Consider the following 24,863-nt stretch of genomic DNA (forward strand, 5'->3'; position numbering starts at 1 on the left):
TTGAGCTGCTAGACACCTCTCACTTTCCCTCTCTTACCAGTTACATGGACTTACTGATTCTACCTTTGAAACAGCTCTCACATCCATTCACTCTTTCCTATGCCTACTACCAAAGCCATAATTCAGGTGTCTTCACTGCTCAGCTGGATTATCATAATAACGTCCTTTCAAAAGACCCTAGGCTGCCACTCACTGCCACTCTCTCTAGGTACTTTATATTACAAGGCACCTCAGTGACTGGTAATTTCTTACCAAATTTCTACTCATTCTATAGGTCTTGGTTCATCTGCTTTAGGGAGACACTAACAAAAGATGACAAACATATGCCAATGCTAATTTGTGGCAGAAGTGTAGTCTGCTAAATCTATGCTTAGCAGGAAAAGCTTAGACCAGTAACATCTGCCATGAGCCAAGGAACAAGGCTTAACAAATGCTAGATTTTTGCTCTGGATTTAAACAGAATTTTATATTAATCACCATAGTTTGCCATGTATAATGCACACATTTTTGCCCAAAATTTTGAGGGAAAAATAAGGATGCGCATTATACACGGGTAGTATGAAATTTTTATCTATATAAATGTTTTTCATTCTAAAATTTCGTGTACCTTTTATCTGTCCTTGTGTTTTGTAATTATTTGTTACATAAAATTTCTTGTACCATAATGTGTTAAAAAATAAATGCTAAAATTCCTTTATAATACAAAATATAAATATATAAATGTAAATACATAAATAATTGAATTTAAAAATTTAAAAAAAAAAAAGGTTTTTTCCTGAAAGTTTGGGCCAAAAGCATGGGTGTGTGTTACATATGGGAACACATTATACATGGCAAAATACGGATGTGTTTCACTGACTTCTAACAGAAAATAATAGATCTCTGCAGTACATACATAAATGGTGCCACAAAGAGAAAGATAAAAAGATTAAGAGCCATGTAACAGGGAAGGTGAAAATTTCCATCAGAAAACCAGCTAATATAGCTAATAAGTACAACTAAGAAGTAGAGATAAGCTTATTAGCAGGCAAGTGAAAGAAAACTAACCAGGGGGCGTCCAAACTTTTGGCATCTTTGGGCCACACTGGAAGAGTTGTCTTGGGCCACACATTAAATATACAAACAGTAACGAAAACTGATGAGCAAAAAAAGATTTTAAGTAAATTTAAGATAATGTGTTGGGCCACATTCATAGCCATCCTGGGCTTCACGCGGCCCACCAGTTAGACACCTTTGAATGATTAATTATTTCATCTAATAACAATGCATAACAGATAAAAAAAGGCATTCAAGATGCTTACAACCTATAATAAATGCAAATGTAAGGGGCAATATAAGTGGTATTTCGAAGCATTGGATTCACAAGTCATGGGCTTGAATGCTGGTTCTCCATTTCTAGCAATGTGAGAATGGACAAGTTATTTAGTTTTTCAAAATCAATTTCCTTCTGTAAAAAATGAGAATAGTAACTATTTAAAAGGTGAGCTATATAAGGGAAGAATTAAACACAGGACCTGGTACACAGTGAACATTCAATATAAAAACTGTGTTCGAGTTTCTTTAATGCACTTATACATAATCCATGAAGGAACATCTTCCTAGAAGGCCTCAAGAAGAAAATAATGCTTCATCTGAGATCTAAAGGATAAATAAGTTTGCCAGGAAAACAAGTTGGTGGGAAGGCATTCCAGGCAGAAGATTAACAGCATGTATAAAAACTCTGCAGAATGAAGTCATAGCCCGTTCTATGAGTGGCACAGAGTATCAGCAGGATACACAGGAGAAAATGTCATTAGATGTGGCTGAAGAGAAGAGACTTAACTAGCAAGAACATCGAATGCTATCACAGAGTTTAGATTTTTCAGTGAAAGAGAACCGCCAAATAATTCTGAAAGTGGTATGTTACTTTTGAAACTTTGTGTTTCAAAGAAGGCAATAGAAGAGTGTACACTGAAAGCTGGGAGACCAATTAGAAGGTGAATGTTCAGAGATGATAAAAGTCCTGTGGTGTGGTAGCCTCTATTAAATAAATTATCTTAATAATATCTTTTATGTGCCTTAAAAGTTAGGTAATAATGTAAGCTTCAACAGTATCTTCAATAATACTTTTACTCTTGAAGCCAATACGCCAGACACTATGTGGAGTGAATTTCATACATTATTTCATTGAATTCTCACAATTCTGCAACATCAATGTTAGTTTCTCCATTTGATAAGGCTGTGTTTTGTCAGTTTTACAGATGAATCAACTTGGGTTCAAACAAGGGAGATAAAGTTTCCTGAGATCAACAGGGCTAAAGATCCAAGAATGGAGCCAAAATTTTCTAACACCAAAAGTCTCTATCTAATTCATTACATATCTCATCTAGTACCAATAAGTAAATTTGTTTGATGATTAACATTAGGTTAGGTTTAGAGTAAATAATTATGCACTGATCTTGAGAACTTCATGATTCTATTTATATTTTTTTACAGAGAAACAGCACATTCTGATGAAAATGGCAAGGAATTTTTGGAAACTGTCAATCATTGGTGAGTTTTTCCATCAAATTATAAATCCCTCGTTAACAGAATAATCTGTCTTAGTTTTCTATTGCTTTGTAATAAAATACTACAAATTTAGCATCTTAAAACACCCATTTACTATCTCACAATTTCTGTAGGTCAGAAGTCCTATATAGCCCAGCTTGGCTGGGTTCCCTGCTTACAGTCTCACAAGAGTGCTAGCAAGGATTTGGCAGGACTAAAACCCACTCTCAAACTCATTCTGAATGTTGGCAGAATTCATTTCCTTCTCATGTTTTCCATATGACCCTCCACTTTCAAGCTGGCCAATGTGGTGAATCCTTCTAACACTTTCAGTATCTGACTTCTTCTGCCTACCTCCTTCTACTCTTAAGGGCTCATGTAATTTACATTGGGCTCATTTGGATAACTCAGAATAATCTCCCTATCTCAAGGTCAACTGATTTATAAATTTAATTACAACTATAAAGCCTCTTTAGCCATATAACATATTCATGAATGTAACACCAAGGAGCAAAGACCATAAAGGTCAAACTTCTGCCTACCCTATAACCGGTATCAGCTTTTCTAACTGCTTTCCATAGCACTGAGTGACACCCATTTCTCTAAGTATGTTTTTATGTCGAATACTTCCTACCATACCATTTTGGTCTACTTGTATCTTTCACATTCTTTTCCTAAGCATTATTCTTCAGAAGGAAGGAAAGAGATCAATACTTAACTTCTACCAGTCATAAGCTTTACCACAAACATCGAAAAGATGACAAAATTTTAAGTCTATTTGCATACCCCCTAAAACTGCTTTATCCTGAAACCAAGCTGCACTTAAAGCACTGGCATTCTTACTTGTGCACATTCTGTGGCTTTCTTTCTTTTCTGTACTCCAGACTCATAAACATGTATCTTGTATATTTCCTGCAGTACCTTACCAAGTCCCTTAGGGAGCATCAGAAAATGTTTACTAAATAGGTGGGTGAAAATCTGCTAACTTCAGCAGCTGTGGATTCTTAGCTAACTAGACTACTATTTGTCCCCATACACAAAAATTAACTCAAAATGAACCAAACACCTAAATACAAGACCTGAAACAATAAATTAAACAGAAGAAAACACAGATACTAAATTTATTGACCATGGTATTAGAGAGGATTTTATTAATTTGACGCCAGAGGCAAGGGAAGTAAAGGCAAAATTAAATGAATGGAACTATATCACACTAAAAATCTTCTGCACAGCAAAAGAAATTGCCAACCAAACAAAAAGGCAACCCACCAAATGGTGGATGATATTTGCAACAACAGCTCTGACAAGGGGTTAAAATAAAAAATATAGAAAAAACTAATAATAACTCAACACCAAACAATCCAATTAAAAAAAAATATAGGCAGAGGACCTAACAGACACTTCTCCCAAGAAGACATACAAATGGCCAACAGATGTACAAAAAGAGGCTCAACCCCACTATTACGGAAATACAAATCAAAACTATGATGAGATACCACTTCACACCTGTTAGAATGGCTATTATTAACAAGACAAATAATAGAAAGAGTAGGAGAGGTTGTGGAGAAAATGGAACCGTCATTCACAACTGGTGGGAATGTAAACTAGTACAACCACTATGAAAAACAGAACGGCCGATCCTCAAAAAATTAAGAATAGAGTTACCATATGACCCAGCAATCTCTCTTCTGTGTATCTACCCAAAAATCTTGATAACATTTATTTGTAAAGAATATATGCACCCAGTGTTCACTGCAGCACTATTCACAGTAGCCAAGACATGGAGACAACCAAAGTGTCCTTTGACAGATGACTGGATAAAGAAGATGTAGTACATATATAATGCAATACTACTCAGCCATAAGAAAATATTAAATACTTCCACTTGTGACAGCATGGATGGATCTTGAGAATATCATGCTAAGCAAAATATGTAAGATGAAAAAGTCAAGAACAGTATGATCTCACTCATATGTGGGATAGAAAACTGAAAGCAATAAATGAACGAACAAGACAGACAAACAACAACAATATGGTGGTTACCAGAGGGGAAGGGGATGGAGAGAAGGCAGTAAAGGGTAAAGGAAGTCAAATACATGGTGACAGAAGATTTGACTTTGAGTGGTAAATACAAAATGCAATATACAGATGATGCATTATAGAAATGAACACTTGAAATCTACATAATTTTATTAACCAATTATCACCCCAATAAATCTAATCAAAAGGAAAAGAAAAAGAACAAGCCCAAGCCCAGATAGCTTCACTGCTAATTCTATTAAATGTTTAAAGAACTAAAGCTCCAGAAATAATATAACTAAGCAATGAAGAGCTACCCAACCTATCACATACATATTTCAAAGCACTGGTGATCAGGATGCTCAAAGAATTGCTTGAATTTGGTCGAAAATTAAATGAAAAAAATGAAGGCTACACTAAGTGAAATGAAGGAAAATGCACAGGGAACCAATAGTGATGGGAAGAAAACTGGGGCTCAAATCAACAGTGTGGACCAGAAGGAAGAAAGCAACATCCAATCAGAAAAGAATGAAGAAACAGAATTCAAAAAAAAATGAGGAGAGGCTTAGGAACCTCCAGGACATCTTTAAACATTCCAACATCCGAATTATAGGGGTGCCAGAAGGGGAAGAGGAAGAGCAACAAGTGGAAAAGTTATCTGAACAAATAGTAAAAGAGAACTTCCCCAATCTGGCAAAGAAAATAGACTTCCAGAAAGTCCAGGAAGGTCGGAGAGTCGCAAAGAAGTTGGCCCCAAGGAGGAACACACCAAGGCACATCATAATTACATTACCCAAGATAAAAATGAAGGAGAGAATCCCAGAAGCAGTAAGAAATAAGGAGACAGTCACCTACAAAAGAGTTCCCATAAGACTGTCAGCTGATCTCTCAAAAGAGACCTTACAGGCAAGAAGGGGCTGGAAAGAAGTATTCCAAGTCATGAAAGGCAAGGACCTACATCCAGGATTGCTCTATCCAGCAAAGCTTTCATTTAGAATGGAAGGGCAGATAAAGTGCTTCTCAGATAAGGTCAAGTTAAAGGAGTTCATCTTCACCAAGCCCTTATTTTATGAAATGTTAAAGGGACTTATCTAAGAAAAAGAAGATAAAAAAACATGTATAGTAAAAGGACAGCAAACTCACAATTATTAACCACCACACCTAAAACAAAAACAAAAGCAAACAACTAGAACAGGAACAGAACCACAGAAATGGAGATCACAAGAGGGTTAGCAACAGGGGAGTGGGAGGAGGAGAGAGGGGGTAAAGGTACAGAGAATAAGTAGCATAGATGGTAGGTAGAAAATAGACAGGGGGAGGACAAGAGTAGTATGGAAAATGTAGAAGCTAAAGAACTTATGACACATGGACATGAACTAAAGGGAGGGAATGTGGCTGGGAGAGGGTGTGCAGGGTGGAGGGGAATGAAGGGGGAAAACGGGACAACTGTAACAGCATAATCAATAAAATATATTTTTAAAAAAGGAAGAAAACAATTCCATTTACAATAGCACCAAAACAACAAAATACTAAGGACTTCATTGAACAAAAGTACATGATAACTGGACTCAGAAAACTACAAATCCTTTTTGAAAGGAATTAAACACCTAAATACTTTAAAAGACAACTTGTTTTCATGAGTCAGAAGACTCACTTTTGTTAATAAGTCAATATTCCCCAACTTTATATATAAATACACAATCCCTATCCCAACCTTAGCTGGAATTTTTGCAGAAATTGACACACTGATCCTCAAACGCATAAGGAAATGCAAGTGATACAGAATGACCAAAACAATCTTGAAAAAGATTAACAATTTCAACATTTACCACAAAGCTACAGTAATAACAGAGTATAGTACTGGCATAAAGAATGACATATAAGTGAACAGAATAAAGACTTCAGAAATAAACCCTCACATTTATAGTCAACTGACTTTCTATAAAGATTCAAGGCAATACAATGGGAAAAAGAGTCTTACCACAAATGGTAATGAATGACTAGATATCCACATGCAAAAGAATGAAGTTGGACCCTGATCTCACAGCATATACGAAAATTAATTTAAAACACATCATAGACCTAAATATAAGAGCTAAAACTACAATACTCTTAGAACAAAATAGAGGATTAACTCTTCATGACCTTGGGTTGGGCAATGGCTTCTTACATATGATGCCAAAGCACTAGTCATAAAAGAAAAAAATAAATTGGACTTCATCAAAATTAAAACTTTCATGCACCAGAGGACATTACATAGAAAGTACAAAGTCAACATACAAAATGGGAAAAATTACTTGCAAACATATATCTGGTAAGCGATATATAAAAGAGTCCAGAATGTACTAGGTAACACTTCATATCCACCTGCACAGATAAAACCAAACAATTAATAACATGTAGGAAGTGTTGGTAAGGAGGAATGTGGATAAATTGGAACTCATATATTCCTAGTGGAAACATTAAATGATGCAGCTGCTTGGAAAAACATTTTGGCAGTTTCTCAGAAAGTTAAACAGAATTATCATATAACCCAGCAATTATACTCTAGGTACACACTCAAAAAAAATGAAACCACATGTCTACCCAAAAACCTGTACATAAATGTTCACAGCAGCACCATTCACAATAGCTAAAATATGAAAACAAGTCAAATATCATAAACTGTTAAGTGGATAAATGTGGTATTATCCATACATACAATGGAATATTATTCAGGCATAAAAAACCAAAGTTCTGATACGTAACACAACACAAATAAACCTTAAAAACATGCTAACTGAAAGAAGCCAGACAAAAAGGGCAACATATTATATGATTCTATTTATATGAAACATCCAGAATATGCAAGCAAATCCACAGACTAGTGACTGATAGAGACTCAGTGAAGAGGGAGTAATTGTTAATGGCTACAGGGTTTCTTTCTGGAGTGATGAAAATATTTTCCTTTAGATTGTGATGATTGTGCAACCTTGTGAATATACTTTAAAAAACCCCACTGAACTGTATACTCCCAAAGGGTGAGTATATCTCAATTTAAAAAAAAAAAAAGCCAGAACCTTTGGCTATGACCATGTAACTGAAGGGGTCTGTAAAATCACCTCATTCCATTTCTCACATTTTACAAAAAACTAAGATACAAGTGGTGAAGTAGATTATCCATGGCCCTAAAGTTTGTTAAGAGTAGAACTGGAATTGTTATACAGGATATTTCTGCGTCCATTCTAAAGAAATGGGGAAAACACAAACCCACTTTAATAAACAGATCTATTCATAAGGGACTGCATCCTTTAAAAATGTAAAAATCTGTGTCCTGAATTTCTACCACCTCTTTCCAAGTTCCAGGACCTTGATTCTTAATTATTAGTAAGTATTTTGTCAAAGACAAAACAGCAACTTCATTAGTATTTTAAAAAGCACTTCGAATTGCTAAAAAGTTGAACTATCATTCACAGTTTAATATATTTCAGATACTTAATTAAACATTAGTTAACCAGGGTTTTAGAAAATCCCATAGCAATGAATTTTTGAAATGCTGAGCCACCTTTGCAATGCTTTGTACTTGCGCAAAAATATTGAAATATTTGAGTTTTTTCAAAGTTAAGACACAAGCAGTGTAGGAGGAGAAGGGTAGGTGGAAATGGAAGTATAAAGAAAATAAATGCTAATGGAAAAATACAATAAAAATCAGTTGTTATATTTTAAAAAAAGGCACTACTACCATTGAGAGTTTAGGGTCTGTATTTCTCCTAATTGAATCTGGGGTCAACTGTGGCTGGTTCAACCAACAGATTACAGTGAAAATGACCTTTCCAAATTCCTGACCCAGAGAATCAGTGAGCTGACTAAAATAATTATTTTTTTATGTCACTTAATTTGGAGTGGTGTGTTATACAGCAAAGATAATTGAAGAGCAAATATGATTTTTATAATAAAAACAAGCAACTCATTTCCTCTTTGCATGGCACTCTGGAATCATATACACTCCCTCACCAAAAAAAGCAGATATGAAAATACATGTATATATAAGCATATATATATTTTTAAGTCAAGTAAATTACATGATTTTTCAGTCACCTAAAAATATAACTTGATATGCTGGTATGTTACAGATTTCAAAGTACCCCCAGAGGTCATCATGAATATAAGCATATACATTGGCTTAGGCTTCCAAATACTGTGTGGTTCTCAAACTTTGGATGAAATTCCAGGTAATTTTTTCTGAATGGTCTTGCCTTTAATAGAATTTAACCTAAAGTAACATTTTTCTGATTACTTAGGTTGTTCTCACTAAGGATAGGTTTGGCCTACTTGGTAACTTAGAAGTGCCTAATACTTCTTTGGACATTTTAACTTTTAAGTAAGTGGCAAATTCTGGCTGTCTACATAAACTGTGTGATCTCAAGGGAATGAAGACTTTCTTGGGCATTTTCTGTAACTCACTTGGTTTGATTAGGATGATTTTAAGGATTAAATAAGAGAAGATATGAAAAGTACTAAGCACAATATTAAGCACAAAAGAGACACAATACCTCTAAAGTCTAACTTTAGAACTCAAGACTGTTGCTTAGTACCTGCAAAAGAGCATCCAAACTGATAGTAATCATATGAATTTTGAAGTCATATTTTATAACTTTTAGTGGACTGTTTTAAAAGTTAAGATTATTATAAAGCACAACATAAACTTATGCTAGGTAGAGTAATATTTCACTAAGAGAGAAGGCAATTTACAAATATTTACCTTGATCAAATATTTTTCCCATCTGTCTGCTGTAACAGATTTCCCAATCTTCCTCATCAACTTCAAATGGAGCTCCACCAATTCTTTTGGTACTTAAAAGGAATAAAAAAATACTGTTAGCCAACAAAATAAAAAATCTATAAACATGAAAATTATAGAAAAAGAACTTTTCCCCAACACTGAGTAGTTTTTCAAAAAAGATGCTGATTTTAACTATCTTTTATATCTCTGAATCAGAAAAGACTAAAAATAAGGCAAGAAACAACTAAAAACTACTTAAAGATAAGTAGGTATATTCCTGTTTTCTTTCAAAACACCATCAAGTAGGAAAGAACTGCAATGTAGACTATAGTCTTTTGGGTGAGCCTTGAAGTGTCAGTGTAGGTTCATTGATTGTAACAAATGTCATCACTGAGGTTCAGGGTGTAGATAGTGGGAGAAGTTGTACATGTGAGAGGAAGAGGGTATAAGGGAACTCTGTACTTTGTGTTCAATTTTAAAGTTGCCCTATGCAGCCAAAACTGCTCTAAGAAATAAAGTCTATTTTAAAAAACCCATTAAGTAAAAATAGTTAACTTTATAGTTCATTTCCCATAACACATATTTGGTTTCCTTACTAAGACTGCAGACCAACATAAATCCACAGAATTAAAAAGGAATCAAGGAACAGCCCTGGCTGGTGGAATTCAGTTGCTTGGGCATCGTCCTGCAAATTGAACAGTTATGGGTTAGAAACCTGGTAAAGGCACTTGCCCGGGTTGTGGGTTCAGTACCCAGTCTGGGCACACACAAGAGGTATCCGATCAATGTTTCTTCCACATCAATGTTTTCCTCTCACTCTTTCTCCCTCCTTCCGCCCTCTCCAGAATCAATAAAAGAAAAAATAAGAATCAAGGCACATACATTTCAAGTTGATAGATAGCTCAGAAATAGTCTAACAGTTTTCAAACTTTCAGAAAACTACTCTTCCAATCCATCCCTTACGTACTGTGCTAAACTCTATGCCATCCTTACAGATGCTTGACAACCTTCAAGAATGAAAAATTTACTTACCTTCCAAAGTTCTAATTATTAGAAAGTTACTCTTACACAAAAATCAAAATCTGCCTTTCTCCCTGGTTCTTGCTCTGTCTCATACTTTCTTCCTCTATTGGAATCTTAAAATATTTGAAGATTGCTACACTTTCCCTCAGAGTCTCTCTTCTAACTATAAACAACTGGAGTTCTACAAATATCCCTTGGGCATGATCTGATTATATTGTTTAATTGTACTAGTTAGACCTATGGGAAATGAAAGACACACACATGCCAGTCAAGTTTAGCATTTCTCAACTACCAAATATCGTTAGCAACCTAAGAGATATCATACTTATACCGTCCATAAGGTTCCACAATCAAAAATACTTCAGGAAAATGCTACATTAAAATTTTTTTATATCAGGACTTAAGAGCTTTTATTGATTGTCTCTATGAGCACTGTAAATATTCAAGATAGGGACATAATCTGCAGCACTTCCTAATATATTTGATAATAGAACATTTTTGGGGATTAGGACTTCTGGCCAAGATGGAGACGTGGGTTAACACACTGTGCCTCCTTACATAACCAAAAGAACAACAACAACTTAAAAACATAAAACAACCAGAACTGACAGAAAACCAAACTGTATGCAAGTCTGACAACCAAAGAGTTCAAGAAGACACATTCATCCAGACCAGTAGGAGGAGTAGAGACAGGCAGCAGGGCAGAGAGGATTCCCGGCAAGGCAGCAGCTGGTGGACCCAGTGAGGTGGTGGATAGCGGAGCGGGGCTTGCAAGGCTGCGGCAGGCGGACTGGGCCAGGCGGCGGATTATGGACTGGCCAGTCCCACATTCACATGCAGATAAATGGGGAGAAACAACTGCGGAGTGAAACACACCGCACAACCCAGGGCTCCTGAACAGGGAAATAAAGCCTCAAACCACTGACTGAAAACACCTGTGGGGGTTGAGGCCACAGCGGGAGTAACTCCCAGCCTCATGGGAAAGCTTGACAGAGAGACCCACAGAGTCCCAGAACTTACACAAACCCACCCACATGGGAATCAGCACCAGAATGGCCCAGTTTGATTGTGGGAAGCAGAGGAAGTGACTGAAAACCAGCAGAGTGGAATAAGCACCATTGTTCCCTCTCAGACCCCTCCCCCACAAACAGCGTCACAAAGCAGCAACTGGGTTGCCTCACCCTGGTGAACACCTAGGGCTCTGCCCCTCATACATAACAGGCACATCAACACCAAAGAAAAAGGGCCCAAATGGAAGAACAGATCAAAGCTCCAGAATTAATACAACTAAGCAATGAAGAGATACCCAACCCATCAGATGCACAGTTCAAAACACTGGTAATCAGGATGCTCAAAGAATTGCTTGAATTTGGTCGAAAATTAAATGAAAAAATGAAGGCTACACTAAGTGAAATGAAGGAAAATGCACAGGGAACCAATAGTGATGGGAAGAAAACTGGGGCTCAAATCAACTGTGTGGACCAGAAGGAAGAAACCAACATCCAATCAGAAAAGAATGAAGAAACAGAATTCAAAAAAAAATGAGGAGAGGCTTAGGAACCTCCAGGACATCTTTAAACATTCCAACATCCGAATTATAGGGGTGCCAGAAGGGGAAGAGGAAGAGCAACAAGTGGAAAAGTTATCTGAACAAATAGTAAAGGAGAACTTCCCCAATCTGGCAAAGAAAATAGACTTCCAGAAAGTCCAGGAAGGTCGGAGAGTCGCAAAGAAGTTGGCCCCAAGGAGGAACACACCAAGGCACATCATAATTACATTACCCGAGATTAAAGGTGAGAATCCTAGAAGCAGCAAGAGACAAGGAGGCAGTCACCTACAAAGGAGTTCCCATAAGACTGTCAGCTGATCTCTCAAAAGAGACCTTACAGGCAAGAAGGGGCTGGAAAGAAGTATTTCAAGTCATGAAAGGCAAGGACATACATCCAGGATTGCTCTATCCAGCAAAGCTTTCATTTAGAATGGAAGGGCAGATAAAGTGCTTCTCAGATAAGGTCAAGTTAAAGGAGTTTATCATCACCAAGCCCTTATTTTATGAAATGTTAAAGGGACTTATCTAAGAAAAAGAAGATAAAAAAACATGTATAGTAAAAGGACAGCAAACTCACAATTATTAACCACCACACCTAAAACGAAAACAAAAGCAAACAACTAGAACAGGAACAGAACCACAGAAATGGAGATCACATAGAGGGTTAGCAACAGGGGAGTGGGAGGAGGAGAGAGGGAATAAAGGTACAGAGAATAAGTAGCATAGATGGTAGGTAGAAAATAGACAGGGGGAGGACAAGAGTAGTATGGAAAATGTAGAAGCTAAAGAACTTATGACACATGGACATGAACTAAAGGGAGGGAATGTGGCTGGGAGAGGGTGTGCAGGGTGGAGGGGAATGAAGGGGGGAAACGGGACAACTGTAATAGCATAATCAATAAAATATATTTAAAAAAGAACATTTTTGTTAAAACAGTATCTGGTAGAATACATGTGCTCTGAAGTACAGCTGGGGAAATGACGGATTAATTTTTTTTCAGTTATTCTTTCAGACTCTTTATTCTCCACTAAAGCTGCTTTCAACTTGAAATGACCTTTAAGTAGAAAAACACTAAGCCATTCAAAAAAAGTTTGTGGGTTCACTATTAATAATCAACAAATATACTCTGCCCTTCATAGACCTACATAAGTAATGAGCCTTCTTAGTGGGGTAAGACTGACCATGGTGAGTTGGAGGTTAAGGGGAGGCCTTAGGAGGGATAGTTATAGACCAGTACACAGACAATTATACTAAGCCAAGACTTGAAGTATGGGATTGAGGAGGGGAGTGGAGAAAAGGGGAAGGACATTGCTTACAGAGTTAACTGCAGATGCAAAAAAATGAAAGACAAAGTGATCATGAACTGGAGGCATGAACACAGAAAAAGGACATGGTCATGAAGAGCCTTAGAAGGCTAGGCTGAGTAGTTTACATTTTGTTTAAAAATGTAGGCAAGAGTGCTTTGTGACTTAGAAAGTTCTCAATGAGTGAATTTTAGGAAAACAGACTGCTTTTATTAGCCTGTCTGTTTTAGAAGGTGGGGGTACAGGACAGAGATTAGATGTAAATTCAAGAAAATATCAATCAAGAAGATGAGTCACTTCAATTAAGGTACAGGCAGTACAGACAGAAGTGGGCAGATTTGAGAAATGTTTAGGAAACAAATAATAAAACTTAGTGATAAGGAGTCAAGAAAACCTGAGGCACTCGCCTCGAAAACGAAGTAGATTCCAAAGATAATACACTAGTAAGTAAAACACTGGGCTCAATCCTCGACTCTAGCACTTAATACAAGGAGACTATGATTATGGTCAAGTTCTCTGAATACTGGATCTCAAATTCCTCATCTGTAATAAAGGGCTGCACTAGCTAATTCAGTTTCAAAATTACAGAACATTATACAAAGCTAAACACTTTTATTTTTATTTTTGTTGTTAATCAGTTTTGATTTCTTCTTTTCACTTTTCCCCAAACACTAAAGTCTTAAAGATTCTAGCTTCCTATATCTCAAACCTGTTCCCTATTTCCCCCAATTTTTCTAGGGTAGCACAGTACCACCTGACTTTAGATAAATAGTTATGGACAATCTCCTATAACAAAACCAGCCCTCCAAAAATACTGCTTTCATGTCTCTTCTCAGTTACAAATATTTTTATGGCCCCTAAATACCTACATAAACTCATCCAGATTTCCCCCCCATTGCCTCAGAGTCCCAAAATTCAGTTACCAACCTAACTCTCCAATCCTCTCTCATTTCTACACTAAAATCCTTGATTCAAATCATTCTGGTCTAAACACTATCCACTAAGCATACTCAGTTCATTACCTATCACAGCTTTATTCAAGCTCTCCAGCTTACTGTTTTCCACCCGCTTGAAAGATACACACCTTTCAATTTCTGGTAAATAAAAATTGCTAGTCTGTGAGATAGCTTTCCAATGATTCTAGCAATAGTTTTGTCCTTGGAATGCCCATAGTATTGATACTGTTATCACTCATTTAGGAATTGCCTAAAAGCTGTGCATTGTTGGTGCACGTCCTCCATATCATAAAGATGCACGAAATCACAAAAAAGTTGAATAACTGCAACTATTTTTTAAAATCCAAGGTCAAAATACATGCAACAAGTCTTTCATCCCACTTTACAAATGGAGCCATTGTTGATTTTGGCATGTAGTGGTAGATTATACATTACTTGATTTGCATATTAGAATACTGGCTCTTGCAGAGCACTTACTGTCCAATAGAAAATAAGATGAGCCACATAACTTCAAATTTTCTAGTAATTCTCTCATGAAAGCAAAACAGGTAAAAATTAATTTTGATAATGTATTTTATTTAACACTATGTATTTCAATATATGATCCATATTTAAACTTTTATATATTTTACATTTTTACTGATTTTTAAATTTTATTTTTAATTGAAATATGATTTGATATGTGTATGCACAGAGATGATCACCACAATGAGTATAATTAACATCTGTCACCTTACATAATCACAAAAATTTTTCTTGTGATGAGAGCTTTTAAAATCTATTCTCTTAGCAACTCTCAGATATGCAATACAATATACCTGTAGTCACCACACTATACATTTAGTCACCATGACTTACTTATTTCATATGTGGGAGTTTGTACCTTTGGACCCCTTTCATCCATTTTACATGCTTTTTTTGTACTAAGCATTCAAAATATATTGTGCACTTTACACTTATAGCACATCTCAATTCACACCAGCCATATTTCAAGTCCACAAGAGCCACATATGGCTAGTGGCTACAGTACTGGATCAATCATACAGAGTTAGAATATTTAAAACAAAATTTATAATCCACAATTTACTTACATGTTTTTAAGATATAATTGATATATCAAATTATATTAATTTCAAGTGTACATGATTCAGTATTTGTATATATTGTGAAATATTTATAATAAGTCTAGTTAACACTCAATTTATTATACTTGTAGTTACAAATAGAACTGATAAGCTGATAACCTTTATGGACACTAGTAGCTCTCAATATTTTGTCAATTAGTAATAAATGGACAAAAAATGTCAATAGAAAGATTAATCAGCATTATAAATTGAAAATACTAAAATTCCCATACTTTGTACAGCAATCCCTTAGTGTCCATGGGCCATTAGATACAGGACTCCCAGGACACCAAAATCCAGATGCTCAAATCCCTTATATAGAATGGCATTATATTTGCATATAACTTATGCATACCCTCCTCTACACTTTATATCATCTCTACATTACTTATAATGCCCAATGCAATGTAAATGCCAAGTAAATAGTTGTTATACCATATTGTTTAGGAAATAATGACAATAAAAAGCCTGTACATAAAGCTCAGCACAAACTCAACCACTGTAGGCCTAACCACATAGTACACATCAGCAACAATTAACATTAAAAAAAATATATTCTTTTCCATCAGCGGTTGGCTGAATCCCAGATGCAGAACCTGCAGATACAGAAAGCTCACTGTACTTCGAAAAACAATGCTATATATTCAATAGACCATTCTATGATAATGGGAATATTTTATATATTCGCTTTCCAATGAAGTAACTAGTTTAGCTACTAGTTACATGTGACTACTGAGTTCTTGATATGTAGATAATAAAACTGAGGAACTAAACATTTAATTTTATTTCTTTTTAATTAATTTAGACTTCAGTAGTCACACAGGGCAAGTGACTATGGTTTTGGATAGTGAAGCTGAAAATTATCAATCATATTTTTAAAACACACATGATCATTTTCTAAAATATACAGAGAATCTTCAAATTCACTTTATTACCTGAAACACTTTCTAAATACATAGTTTCATTTCCAGAACTTTAGACCAATTGTTAACATCCTTGTAAAAAATTATCTATCAACCAACTTCATGTCACTCTGAAAAATACAGGTTTGATCCCAAATGAACCAAGATCTCTACCTTTTCACATGACAAATTTGATACATAACCTTTAACAGACCTGTTTCATAAAGCCTTAGGAGGTGAAAGATTCTGAAGCAGAAGAAAAGATCAGAGGCTTTTTGACTTCATGAAGTACCTGGCAAATGATGTGGGTATGAAGCAGCAGAAAGAGGTAGAATTCCAGGCTACATTGCTGATCCAATCACCCAAAGACGTTCTACATTTTGACATTTTTCTCAGCAACTTTACGGCACCAAAACTCGAGAATGCTGCTGCTTCTGCAATCCTAGTCTTGTTATTCAAAATTCTTTTTAAATGGTAGAAATTTACAGCAGGTCATAACAAAATGACCTGATTCTTCTCATTTCTTAATAAAGTCTTTTACTTAAACTTCTTCTATGCTTATAAGAGGAGATAGACTCACAAAAGTTGATTTTAAGTGGGCCACTGATAAAAGAGCATTGATTTTAGATACGGTGATTTGAAGATAAGTTTATAATAAGCTGCTATTTACAGCCAAGTTTTTATAAATTCTGTTGTGGGAGGCAGTTTTATCAACAATGAAAATGGTTCCACAGGCCACTTGATCCTTAAAATAATTATTATGCATTTATATACCTTATCTTCAAACAGTTCATTTAATAAATCATCCAACTGTTTTCTGAAAAACTAAGAAATGGCTCAAGACTACTGCTCTAACAGGCAGCCAGGTCAGAAAAGACACATGGCAACGTGGAGGCTAGAGAACCAGGCAGGCAAGACGGTTGCTGGCAGTCCCACATTTTCATGTGTATAAACCAAGAGGAACAACTGCGGGGCAAGACAGACCACACAACTCAGGAATCCAGTGCAGGAAAAGACAGCCTCAAAATCCTCTGCTGTAAAAACTTGTAGGGGTTGTGGCGGTGGACAGACTCCCAGCCTCATGGGAGAGTTTGATGGAGAGGCCCACAGGGTCCTAGAATGTACACAAACCCACCCACTGGGAATCAGTACCAGAAGGGTCCAGTTTGCTTATGGGTAGCAGCAGAAGTGACTGAAAACTACTAAGAGCCAAACAAACAGCATTGTTCCCTCTCTGACCCCTCCTGCACATACAGCACCACAAGGAAGCAACTGGGGTTGCCCCGCCCTTGTAAATACCCAAGGCTCCTCCCCTTATGACGTAACAGCTGTGCTGAGACAAAGAAATATGGCCCAAATGAAAGATCAAAGCTCCAAAAAATTAAGCAATGAAGAGATAGTCAACTAGCCTGATGCAGACTTCAAAACACTGGTAACCAGGATGCTCACAGAAATGGTTAACTATGGTCACAAAATGGAGGAAAAAGTGAAGTCTATGAAAAGTGAAATGAAGAGATATGTACAGGGAACCAAAAGAGAAGGGAAGGAATCCGGGACTCAAATCAGCAATTTGGACTAGAAGGAATAAATAAACATTCAACCAGAACAGAACAGAATGAAGAAACAATAATTAAAAAAACTGAGGAGAGGCTTAGGAACCTCTGAGTTCCAACATCCAAATCACAGGGGTGCCAGAAGGAGACGAGGAAGAGCAACAAATTGAAAACTTATTTGAACAAATAATGAAGGAGAACTTTCCAAACCTGGCAAAGGAAATAAGACTTACGGGAAGTCCAGGAAGCCCAGAGAGTCCCAAAGAAGTTGGACCCAAGGAGGAACACACCAAGGCACATCATCATTAAGTTACCCAAGATTAAAGATAAGGAGAGAATCTTAAAAGCAGCAAGAGAAAAGGAGACAGTTACCTACAAAGGAGTTCCCACAGGGCTATCAGCTGGTTTCTCAAAAAGAAGCTTTACAGGCAGGCAAAAAGGGACTGGAAAGAAGTATTCAAAGTCATGAAAAGCAAGGACCTACCACTAGATTACTCTATCTGGCCAAGCTATCATTTAGAATAGAAGGGCAGATAAAGTGCTTCCCAGAACAGGAACAGAATCACAGAAATGGAGACCACATGGAGGGTTATCAGCTGGGAGGGGGAGGGAGGAGAATGGGAGAAAAGGTATGGGGAACGAGAAGCATAAATGGTAGGCACAAAATAGACAGGAGGAGGTTAAGAATGCTATAGGGCCCTGGCTGGTGTGGCTCAGTGGACTGAGCATTGGCCTGTGAACCAAAGGATCACCAGTTCAATTCCCAGTGAGGGCACATGCCTGGGTTGTGGGCCAGGACCCCTGTTGGGGGCTAGTGAGAGGCAACCACACATTGATGTTTTTTTTTTCCTCCCTCTCTCCCTCCTTTCCCCTCTATCTAAAAACAAAATCTTAAAAAGAAAAAAAAAGAATAGTATAGGAAATGGAGAAGTCAAAGAACAAATATGTATGGCTCATGGACATGAGCTAAGGGGGGAGGAAAAGGGAGGTGAGGGAGGGTGCAGGGCAGAGGGGAATAAAGGGAGAAAAAATGTAGGACAATTATAATAGCATAATCCATGAAATATACTTTAAAAAAAGACTACTGCTCTGTAGGGGAAGGAAAACAATTTTCCCTCTAGCCTTTTGGGTTCTTGGCTAGAACATCCTTGTAATAAATGACAGATTAAAAGGAGAAAAAAATATACAAAAGTTTAAAAACATGACATAATCACGTACATATGGAAAAGACCCAGGAAAATGAGAGTAACTCTCCAAATTGGATGAAGCCACCACTTAAAATACCATCTTCAGCTAAAGACAAAAGGGAAGAGGGAGTCTTAAGGGAGGTTACCTGGAAAAACACAGTAAACAATGGTAAGGTTGTTAAGAAGATTTAAGTCTTGATCATCTACACTGATAAGACTTTGCAGAAATAAGGCCACCCCTTCTCTCAGGTATAGTGAGGGAGACACCTCTACAAATGGACATCTCCCTTATAAACATAAATGTATTTTACAAAGGGTAACTTCTGTTTGGCTTTCAGAACTTCTCTCATGTCTGTGGTCTGTTAAAATTAACCAGCCTAAAATAATCCTTATGCCAAATAGATATATTTAGGAGTAACAAATCCCTTTCCCCTATAACTCCTAAGTAACAAACATATACAGCATGTTGCTGAACTAAATGCCATAGGCAACTATAACACAGTGATATTTGTGTATTGAGTTGCACTATATGACAGCTACATTACTAGGCGACAGGAATCTTTTAGTTTCATCACAACCTTATAGGACCATTGTCATATATGCAGTTTGTCGTTGACCAGAACTGCATTATGCAGCAAGACAGTATGTGTATTATGAAAAACACCAGACAGGAGAAAAAGGTGAAAACCTCAATATTCTCATCCATAAATGGAGTTGTAACAGATGATTCAAGTCCTACATGTCTAAGTGTCAATATTTTATGCCTACATATTGAATGAAGTATTCATTTGCCTTATAATAACAACAGTTAATCACAGGATATCAGAATTTTTTTTAGGCTAAAAGCCTGAATCTAATTCTCTGATTTACTGGAAAACTTAGGAGCTAAGATATGGTGTGGACAGCCCAAGATCAAATAGAGGCCATCAAGAGCCCAGACCTCTCAACCTCTACTAATCCAGGGCTCTTTCTAATGTTTCTTTAAATACCAAAATGATAGAGGAATAGTTCAGAAGACCTAACTTACAACAACCCTTTCTGTACAGGTCTATATCTGAGTTTTGATCTTGCCTATATACTGTGAGACATTACCCATTTCTAAAATGTATCCAGCTAATAGGTGCCTTAGCAACAGAAACACTGTTACTACTCCTCCCAATTCATTCATTCTTTCATTTCCCCAACAGCTTTATTGAAGTGTAATTCATAAAACATAAAGTTCATCCATTTAAAGTAGACAAATCAATGACAATAATGATTAATTTTAATTGTGATAAAACACAATACAAAATGTTTAAAAACCATTTTAAGTGTCATTGCATTTCAGGGGCATTAATTATATTCACGACATTGTACAACCATCAGCACTATTTTCCCATCCATTCTCATACTTAAAACTTTCGAAAAAGTTGCTCCATTTCCAAATTGCTTTTCCCTCCAAGGAGGCAAAAACTGGTCCTTGAGGAAGGCAAAAAAAAATCTCAGATAATGGTTAATGGTTTTCCACAATGTAATGCTTTCTGACAAAATCTTACTCGTTAGTATTTTATTTCTCTTACCAGAGAGAAAATTTTAATTTAAAATTTAAATTAAATTAAAATTTTCTCTTTAGGGGTATGACAATGAAAAAAAAAAGGTTGAGAAATACTGTGCTTTAGATGGCAAAAGCAAGCACTGTTAAACAAAATGCGAGACACTACCTTAAAAAGCGCTCAAACTGCAAAAAGGGGCTGTATCCTTTGGAACCCTAAGACAAGCCATAAATTGTCCAGCTACCCCACAAGAACCAATTTCATCCATGTTAAACAAATTAATGGGAAAAATTATCTTGCAATTTTAATATTTAAATAAAGCAGTGTTGGGAACCGCCCTGACTGGTATCAGAAGCTGAAACCCCCGCCTAGGCTAAGGCTAAGGCTAAGGGAACGCCCTTGGAACCGTAAGCCAGCAAGGAGACAAAAGCTTATCTCCCTGGCAGGAATGCTGCTTCTGCTGCTTTATTCATAACTGAACCCCAAAAAGCTTGGTCGGTTAGCCAAAGACGGTTAAGATTCCCCAAGGGGGGAACGACCTAAGACAGACACGATCACTTTGGGAGGCCCCCCAAAAGGACTTGGGGGGCTGCAGCAAAAGGGGGTGATGGACCCTAGCTCCTTGGCTTTAACATAGCCTGAGTTCTCATGTCTGGGAGAAAATCTCCTTATCTCTTGGTTGCCTTAGTTCCCATGCTCCACCTAAGCCTGAAACAATGACAGGGTGGTGCAGCTCTGCTGAAAAGGGCGGATTCCCTGGGTGATCAGGCCTAAGAAAGAATATGTAAATTACTGTTCAGAATGCTCTCAGTTGAATGAAAGGGGTCCAAGGAGGAAGTTAGTTTGTTCCTCAAAGTCTTACAGCTCTTTGACCCCAACTCAAAACAGACCGGCAGAGTTCTGTTTTCTATGGTTCCTTACTTCTCCCTAATGAGTACTGTACTTTACCTGAATTATTATGCAAAATGAGCCCAATAAAAGCAGGTATGGACTGTAAATCGGCGCGCTCCCTACTGGGGGGGGTGGCCATTTCGTCCCTACTTCCCCACAGAAACTACTGTCTCTGTGCATGTTTTTTCTCGCGTGTTTTCGGCGAGCCATCCACAGCATTCCGTGGTCACTGCTGGCCGGTGACCCACACATCAGCTGGGGCCCAACGTGGGGCAGCGATTCGGGACCACATAAGTGTGGGACCCCATTCCATGGTCACTGCTGGCCGGGGACCCACGCATCAAAGCAGAAAATCAAGCTCATTAGCTGAAACACTAGTTTTAAATTTATCCCAAATGCTAATAATTAGGAGAAAACAAGAACTAAGTATACACAGAAAAAAAAAAATAGAGAAAGAAAAAGAGGCCAGCCTCTTTTTGACGTCATATGGTCTTAATTGTTAGGGTGGTCAGTGACATGGGCTATAAAAGAATTTACAATGAGAAAAAATTGCAGAAATCAAAGTTTTTATTTTACTTTCCCAAGAGAGGGAAAGCCCTGAGGAGTGGGAGCTTTAAACTTTTACTGAATTGTAATTGGATTAAAAAGGACGGGGGGGGGGGGGAATGCTGTCCTGTGGCCCCTGGGCTGTTGGGGGGAGATGCAACAGGAGGTTTGGGGTGGTTTTGCATTAGTTGCAGTTTGCTCCAAAGTTATCTTTTGCCTGTGGCAGTGGGAGGCAGTTAGACCTGCTCTTGCTTTCCAGTAATTTCCAGTCCTGAGGACATTAACTCAGAAGAGTACAATGGCAGTCATGTTTAACAAGGTCACAGGCCTGCTAGGCAAAAGGTGTCGCAACAGCAAATGGCACTGGTTTTGTCCCTTCATTAGTTATCTTTATAGTCTTACTTCTTAAGTATCTATCATCTATCTCATCTTCCTCCTCTCTCCATGAACATTAGGGCCAGAACCACCTGCCTTTTTCATCACCTGGTTCACAGCACCTGGCACATCAAGACAAAAAGGAGAAAGAGACGTGGAGGGAGTGAGGAAAAAAAAACCTGTAGTTAGCTAGAAAAAAAATGAGTTCCTGCAAATGTGAAAGAGAAATTATATGAACTAGTAGTAGGAAGGAAAATGGTGAGGAATATGAGATGAAAAAGATGGCAATAGTGGCTTTAGGTTTCAGTTCACTGTGTGATCAGTTAATAACACTAACCCAAAACAACTTATTTGCAGGGTTATTTTCTCCTTTTCAGGGGACAGATGGAAGAGATGAATGTTCCTATGGACATCTGTATATAGGACTAATAATGAAGCTATGCATTTAATTAAAGAAATACCTATCTATAATGTTTTTCTGACACCAGACCTTTATAAAGTGCCAGGTTTTATCTTCGTCATGTACAATCCATGTAACCTAATAGGTTCCCCCACCCCCACTTATCTCAAAAATAACTTAAAGTTTTAAATTGGAAGCCCTTCTGATAGTGTGATGAAATCTCTCATCAACCTACTCCATCCTGTCCCAGCGTGATTCTTTGTCCAATGTATGTACCTCACTTTTTTCATCACAAAGGCACTGCACCATCTCACATCATCGCAAGGATGAGTACAGTACAGTAAGATACTGAGAGAGACCACATTCACCTAATTTATTATAATTTTTATATAACTTTTATAATAACTTTTATTATAATTATTCTATTTTAGTCTTAGTTATTATTGTTAATCTCTATGGTGCCTAATTTACAAATTAACTTTATCAGAGTATGTGTGTATAGGAAAAAATGTAGTATAATATAGGGCTTAGCACTATTCCAAGAGCATTCACTGGGGCTCTTGGAACATATCCCTTGAAGATAAGGGGGCATCACTGTATTTAAAATTGTAAACAGTACACTAGAATATGCCTTTGTGGAAGAAAAAGTGCCACATACAAACCTGACAAGCTCAGGCGCAGCCTGCATGGTGGCCTTAAAACTCAAGACCACCTAAACTAACCACATAGGATGGTCTGAAATTAAAACTAACTAAAAGCTATTCATAGCAGGTAGCCATATCCTAGGCAGACATTTTTCCCTAACAAAGGTCAATCTTAACTCAACTGAGCCTGTCTATTGTCTTTTTGCTTCTACAAGTCTACATAACTTTGGAATGTCGTATTTCCTTTTTCTGGACCCCTCAAAGCACAGGCACCTCACCAGGGGGAGATAATAATTGTCCCCTTGTTGATACTATTATCAAGTTAATTGTTAACTACCCTATACCCACCTGTGTAAAAGTATGTATCTATCATAGTCTTTCATCCAACCCCAGAGGTTTCCCTACTTTGCATCCTCCTGCCTCCCTATTCTATCACCAATGGATTTCTTGTAACTCCTTGGGCCTCCTCTTTCTGACTGTAATGTCTGAGTACTTCTCAATCCACTGAGATTTTGCTTCCCAGCAACTGTCATCAGTTTGGCTCAAATAAGCTCACCAAAAATTCTCTATAGATTTGAATGTCTCTTATGGTGACACCTTTATGATTCAAAACCATGATTTTAGGTGTTTTATGTTTGGTGTTAGTTTTAAAGGCAAGCCTACAGAATTGTGAACTTAAATGAAAAACCTCGTTTCTTTATGAAACTTATATTATCTTTATTCCTTGGTAGTAAGTGATTGGTTCAATTTCTTTCAATCAATATTTATTTGACAAGCAAAAAATAACTAGATAAGTAACATCTTAACAGTTTCCTAAAATTTTGACACAAGTAACAAACAATTTATTATAATGCTACAGTTATTTCAACAAATGAGAAATGTATATAAAAACATTTTATAAACCATAAAGCAACACACAAACCAAAGTTACTGTTATTCACCACCAGATGGTGATTATGTCTTATTTAAAGCAAAATGCTGACACCTTATTTGGGAGCCAGCTGGCTGACTTCTAAAAAAACAATCAATAAGCCAACCAAGGTGTCTAAATAAAATGTTGGTGATTTTTAAGTTTGTTCAATTGAAACATCAGCAAAACACAACCAACTTAAAATAGGTTCAACCTGAATACTTCAAAAGGAGATCTGTTCGTGCGAACATTTGTTAACTCTATATAGAATTTAGGTCAAAAGACATGTATTTCTGGGATTCTTATCTTGGTCATTTAACCATTCATACCACTCTGAATGTCTTTAAGTACAACAGTAAACCTTAAAAACAACAACAACAAAAACTTTCCTGTATCCTTTATTGTGAAAATGTTGGGGGGAGCAGGAACCGAAACAGAAGAGATTGGTATACTCTCTACATCACCGCACTTCAACAATAATCCATATATGACCATGAGGACTTTGTCCACCCCAATGTTATTTTAAAGCAAATCCAGATATCATTATTTCACCCCTACATATTTCACTATGTTTCTCTAAGGGATAAGAACTCTTAAAAATAACCATAATAGTATTACCACCTAGAAGTTAATAATTCCTTATTGTCATAGAATTT

The 24,863-nt window shown here is 36.9% G+C and overlaps 1 protein-coding gene across 3 annotated transcripts in view; it reads right to left on the minus strand.

Moving 5' to 3' along the window:
- RSF1 (remodeling and spacing factor 1) overlaps positions 1 to 24,863 on the minus strand; it is a 113,635-nt gene that overhangs the window by 64,547 nt on the left and 24,225 nt on the right. For all 3 annotated transcript variants that reach the window (XM_045817778.1, XM_045817777.1, XM_045817779.1), the window contains exon 2: positions 9,290 to 9,381. In XM_045817778.1, coding sequence (XP_045673734.1) covers positions 9,290 to 9,381 — 92 coding nt within the window. The remainder of the gene's footprint in view (positions 1 to 9,289; positions 9,382 to 24,863) is intronic.

The sequence above is a fragment of the Phyllostomus hastatus genome, unplaced genomic scaffold, assembly GCF_019186645.2.
Source record: "Phyllostomus hastatus isolate PE091 unplaced genomic scaffold, TTU_PhHast_1.1 phas_scaffold_317, whole genome shotgun sequence".
NCBI lineage: Eukaryota > Metazoa > Chordata > Mammalia > Chiroptera > Phyllostomidae > Phyllostomus > Phyllostomus hastatus.